General features: G+C 42.1%; 1 protein-coding gene across 6 annotated transcripts in view; it reads right to left on the minus strand.

Moving 5' to 3' along the window:
• CCAR1 (cell division cycle and apoptosis regulator 1) overlaps positions 1 to 6,000 on the minus strand; it is a 53,335-nt gene extending 47,335 nt beyond the window's left edge. The window contains exons 1-2 of one of the 6 annotated variants that reach the window (XM_082424403.1): positions 5,982 to 6,000; positions 4,449 to 4,574 (exon numbers count right to left, since the gene is read on the minus strand). In XM_082424403.1, the coding sequence (XP_082280529.1) occupies positions 4,449 to 4,574; positions 5,982 to 5,994 (139 nt within the window). In that variant the 5' untranslated portion in view covers positions 5,995 to 6,000. The other 5 variants (XM_082424407.1, XM_082424406.1, XM_082424404.1 and 2 more) reach the window with 5 other exon arrangements.

The following is a 6,000-nucleotide window of genomic DNA, read 5'->3' on the forward strand; positions in this document are numbered from 1 at the left end:
GGTCCTAACATTGGACTCTTCTGTGACCTTCTGTTGATAAACAAATTTCTTTACTTTTCTGGGCCTCAAATTCTTCATCTGTTAGAAAAGCGAGTTCAGACAGAATCTAGTTCAGGGCCCATTCAGCTTTGGAAAATTCAGTAATTTAGATAGAAATTATGCTTTAGGAATATCACATCTGACAGACACACTGGATCTGGGGGAGAAATAATAAGCAGCATATCCAGTAAAAGAGGAAAGCAAATAAAAGCAGTTAGAACTTAATAAAGGATAATAAATATAGAGTACGACTAAGTGACAGATGGGGAAAAGAGTATCCTGACTTAAGTGAATGATTTACGGTAAGCATTACAGATTAGGATATAAAGCTTTGGGAAAGGTATGGAAGGGCCTGAAAGTTAGGTGAGAGACTTTGGCATAGGATCTGCAAGCAAGAGAAAGCTGATGCAGTTATCCACATGTAAAGTGCAGAGGGCCTAAATGTAAAATAGAGGAATATATCTGAGGCATTTTCAAGGGGGAAAAAAGTCAAGGTTTGATATATGCTTGAATATGGGGAATAAAGGAAAAGAAAATTAAAGATGACAGACACGTAGAAATTACTAACTCCTTAATGGAACAGACTCAGCATTAAAATTAATCAGAAACAATTCAAATACTAATCTTGGACTTTACGACAGATTTCAGCAATAAAGTGCTAGTGTGCATGCTTTTACTGAAGTTTTTAATCTTGTTTTAAATACGTCATCTGTGTGAATGCACTGAAATTTTCAAATCACTGTTAGCTGAGAATTTTCAGAGTTAGTACAAATGCAAGATAACCTTGCTAGAAAATGGAATAGCAAAGCCATTAACTGAACAAAACCACCTTAAGTTATATACAAAAAGGAAACAGTAGTAATTTTTTATATTGCTTTCAGGAGAAAATGAGTCAGATACATAGCCACAAAGATCAAAATATTTCATTTGAACTGAATTATTCAGTTAACCTTTTTCTGTCGCGTGATTATTTGATTTATGACATTGACCTCTGATACTAATATATCTGGCATGCATATATATATATACTTTTTTTTTTTTTTTTTTTTTTTTTTTTATAAATTTATTTATTTTATTTATTGGCTGCATTGGGTTTCCATTGCCGCGCGTGGGCTTTTCTCTAGTTGTGGCAAGCGGGCTCTTCGTTGCAGTGCATGGGCTTCTCTTTTTGTGGAGCAAGGGCTCTAGGTGTGCGGGCTTCAGTAGTTGTGGCACGTGGGCTCAGGAGTTGTGGCTCACGGGCTCTAGAGAACAGGCTCAATAGCTGTGGCGCACGGGCCTAGTTGCTCCGCGGCACGTGGGATCCTTCCGGACCAGGGCTCGAACCCGCGTCCCCTGCACCGGCAGGCGGACTCCCAACCACTGTGCCACCAGGGAAGTCCCTATACTTTTTTTTAACTAGAATAAAACAGGTAGCTATACTATTACCCAGATTAAGTCCTTTTAATGCCCTTTGCTGAAATTTTTTCTCAAATTGTAGTTGAAGCTGCCAGGAGAAAACTTAAGGCGTTCTATACTTAGGCTAAAATGTTCTCCATTGAAATGAGGTATAAATAAAACTATAAGGTTTTTAAGGTGTAAATAAAATTCTAATTGCCTTAGGGTTGAAAAAAATTCAACTCTGATAGAAATTAGCTTGGCTCTGAGAATCAACTCTAATAAGATAATGATTAGTCACAAAGACTTGAAAATGAAGACTAGAAAATATTATAACAGGCTTTCAGGAAACAGCTCAAAATATAGCACCTAAAAATTAAATATTTTAATAAAAACATTGTCACTAGAGTTCCACTTAGAACCTACTCCAGGATTTTTGTAAGAAAACTAAGCACAGATGCTAACAAAACACTTGCCTAGTTACTTAAGTCATAATGTATCAATAAAATATCAGATTTTGAAAAACTGTGATTAATGACAGGTCCCAGAAAATCCATAAATAATTTCCTACAGCACAAATAGAAACTGTTGGGCTTCCATGGTGGTACAGTGGTTAAGAATCTGCCTGCCAATGCAGGGGACACAGGTTCGACCCCTGGTCCAGGAAGATCCCACATGCCGCGGAGCAACTAAGCCCATGTGCCACAACTACTGAGCCTGCGCTCCAGAGCCCGCGAGCCACAACTACTGGAGCCCATGTGCCTAGAGCCCATGCTCCACAACAAGAGAAGACATGGCAATGAGAAGCCCGCGCACCACAACGAAGAGTAACCCGTGCTTGCTCCAACTAGAGAAAGCCCGTGCACAGCAACAAGGACCCAACTCAGTCAAAAATAAATAAATAAATTTATTAAAAAAAAAAAAAAAAGAAACTGTTTACACAAATTCCATCATTTACATTTGGAAACTCTATTGTCAAATATGGAAAAGGAGACCTATATTTACTACTGACTTTGACTAGTTTTTAAACCTTTGGTGTCTCCTTTGCTCAGTTTTAAAATGAAAACAGAGTATAGCGCATATTTAAGTAATTACAATACAAATGTTAAGAGCTACAGACAATAGAATTCCACCATAACAGCTATTCTACTGGAATACAGGTACGAAATTAAAACAAATTATATGCAGAAAAAAACATGTCAACATGCTTAGTTTACCAAAATACCAGTACACAGCACTTGTTTCTGGACACAAAGTAGCTGCTAATAATTCCTGTTTCAACAAAACTAAGTCATTGGGACTTTCCTGGTGGCGCAGTGGTTAAGAATCCTCCTGCCAATGCAGGAGACATGGGTTTGAGCCCTGGCCTGGGAAGATCCCATATGCCGCGGAGCAACTAAGCAAGTGTGCCACAACTATTGAGCCTGCGCTCTAGAGCCCACGAGCCACAACTACTGAGCCCAAATGCTGCAACTACTGAAGCCCACGCACCTAGAGCCCATACTCCGCAACAAGAGAAGCCACCACAATGAGAAGCCCACACACCGCAACGAAGAGTAGTCCCCGCTCGCTGCAACTAGAGAAAGTCTGCACACAGCAACGAAGACCCAATGCAGCCAAAAAATAAATTAATTAATAAATAAGTAAATTTATAAAGAAAACTAAGTCATTATCAGGTTCCCCACTATTTAACACAGAGGAGAAATACATGGATCCGAATTAACATAATCTTTAGCTATTATTTCATATTATTTTCAGTTGTCTGCAGAAGTAACTGTTGATCATTTAACCCCTCAAATCAAGAGTAATTAAAATAAAAACCCTAATGTACCCATTTCCTTAAAGAGAAAGGTCACCAGGACTTCCCTGGTGGCGCAGTGGTTAAGAATCCGCCTGCCAATGCAGAGGACACTGGTTTGAGCCCTGGTCCAGGAAGATCCCACATGCTGCGGAGCAAATAAGCCCGTGCGACACATCTACTGAGCCCGCACTCTAGAGCCCGCAAGCCACAACTACTGAAGCCCATGTGCCTAGAGCCCGTGCTCCGCAACAACAGAAGCCACCACAATGAGACGCCCGCACACCACAACGAAGAGTAGCCCCTGCTTGCCACAACTAGAGAAAGCCTGTGCGCAGCAACGAAGACCCAACGCAGCCAAAAATTAATTAATTAATTTTTAAAAAAAGAGAAAGGTCACTTATATAACAAGATAATCATGTCCATCATACTTAGAACACTGAAATTAGACGATCACATTGTCTCTGCAACTGACCTCAAATAACAAAATTTTAAGTAAAATGCAGCAAAGAACTAGTATCAGGTATGTCATAAATAAAAATATATTTAAATTAACAGAATAAGGTGAAACTTTTCTGGGTACTCAAAGAAACCCAAAATTTCATTCTGTAAACTCCTTAGGAAACTTGCTTTAATTTTTCAAACCATAAGTCAAGAAACAGTAAAAAAAAAAAAAAAAAAAAAAAAAGTCTTCCTAAGAGCAATGGGAAGAAATATTGAAACAAACACTTTCAATGACATATTTTGTTACTTTATTTTGAAAATGACTTTTTGTTGACTTTATTTTGAAAATGTAAATATTCATTTGCTCCTTTTACATCTATTTATCATTTTCCTTTGCTTGATAAATTCTTTAGAGCTGGTGTTTCTACTTTAAATTCAAATAATTGAAAACCAGTCATGTATAGTTTTTATAAAGTATGGATTAATACATTTCTTTAAAAATATAACTTATGAATACTGACACCTTAACATGACAAATGAGGAACCTCTAACATAATTAAACCAATTAATCAATTTAATGTTTGAAAAACTATATATAACTGTCCAAACTGCTGTGTAAAACAGATATTTTGCTAGTTGGTCCATGAATTTTTAAAAGAAGCTTCACAGATAAGCTTAAAACATACAGCATTTGCAAACTTTTTTACAATATTATGCATAGCCTAATTCACATAGTTATATCTCCAACCCGACATACATCTACAGTACATGTGTTCAGAAGAAGCCTGACCTGGCTGAGATACCGCAGTGGCTGTAAACTGAGTAGCCCATGGCGGATTCTTCTGTCCTCCAAACTGAGCCATGATAAAAGGGGGAGGGAGAAAACCTTCACTTGTTTGTCTTCTATAGCAGCGATCTATTAAGAAAGGATCCACAGGTTAAAGTTAAACCAAACTATAAATATCACAAAAGTATTATTTTAAAGAAATGTTCAATTTGTCAAGGACATCTTCGTAGGCCAAGTATAAATAACAAGGGGCATATGAACGTCCGATATGCAGCAAAAACATTTCACATCAAGTAGTTCACCAAAAGTACCCAATTTCAATATATGACATTACAAGAAAGGCACTTCCTTCTGCGACTACAAACTGTCACATTTAAAGAGAAGACCATCTGCTGTTTTCTATCCAATTCTTAACAATAAAAAGTACACAGCCTTACGTTCAAAAGAAATATAGCCTGCGTGTTTCTTTTGGCAATGAGCTGGGGACTGAAAGTGGAGAAACCAATAACGGAAGCTGGGACGAGACACCGAATAAAGGGATTCAAGAATATCTTTTAAATAACGAACATCTCCTTACTTTCTAGAGCAGGGAAGGAATTCGGGGGCTCCTTTTCTCTCCCCTCCCTCGAGGGGAAAGACAGTTGAAATAACGGATGCCCCTTAAAGAACCATCGCGAAGACCCCTCCCCCCAAAATCAAGCCAGAAGAGGCGAAGATCTCAGCCCGCGCACTCCCTTTCCCCCCACTCCTCGGAGGGGCCAGAGCTCTGCCATCCATCTTCCTCCAGCCCTAGCTCCTCGGGGGCCGCACACCAGGGGAGGCGGAATCCTCCGTCCCACGAGACTAGGCGAACGCCAAGAGGGGAATACCGAGAGCCCTGACCCCCTTAAGCCCCCGGCGGGGCGGAGAAGGCCTCCATCCCCCAAAAGCCGTGCCGCCGTGAGCGGCCCCGACGTCCCGGACCGCAGCCCAGGAGGCTAAAGCCTCAGCGGCTCGAGAGCTAGGGACGGCGGTCAGCAGTCCCTTCGAGCCCGCCAGGCCGAGGCTGAGGCTGATGGTCGCCGGGGACATCCGAGGGGCCGCCGGAAAAAAGCGAGGCGGTGGGGGAGGGGCCGGCCGCGCGGGGCCTGCTCCGACCCGCACAAAAGGGACCATGTCCCTCCCGTCCCAGTCCCACGAGAGCCCCACCGTCGCCGGCCTACGGACGCCGTGCTACCAAAACGGTCGCCCTCAGCCCTTCCGCGGATCCGACTGGACCTTTAGAACTCCGGCTCAGCCGCCGGCCGCTCCAACCGCGAGGACCAGACCTTCACCTGAATCCGGTCCCGGCTAACACCGAAGCCATTTCAAACCCGTCAGCCTTACGCGCATGCGCCAACTTCCCCCTTTTCCTCCGCGCCTCTCCCCTCCTCCCCATCTCTCCGAGGAACGGCGCTTACGGGCCTGCGTTCTACGTGCGCGCTTCCCAGCAAGCCTTCAAGGCGCTCACCCCTCGTACTACGCAGCTAGAACTAGAGCGCGCCTAAGAAGGGTTACCTTGGCCTCGCATAATAAT

Source organism: Balaenoptera physalus, assembly GCF_965194825.1.
Source record: "Balaenoptera physalus genome assembly, chromosome: 14".
Lineage (NCBI taxonomy): Eukaryota > Metazoa > Chordata > Mammalia > Artiodactyla > Balaenopteridae > Balaenoptera > Balaenoptera physalus.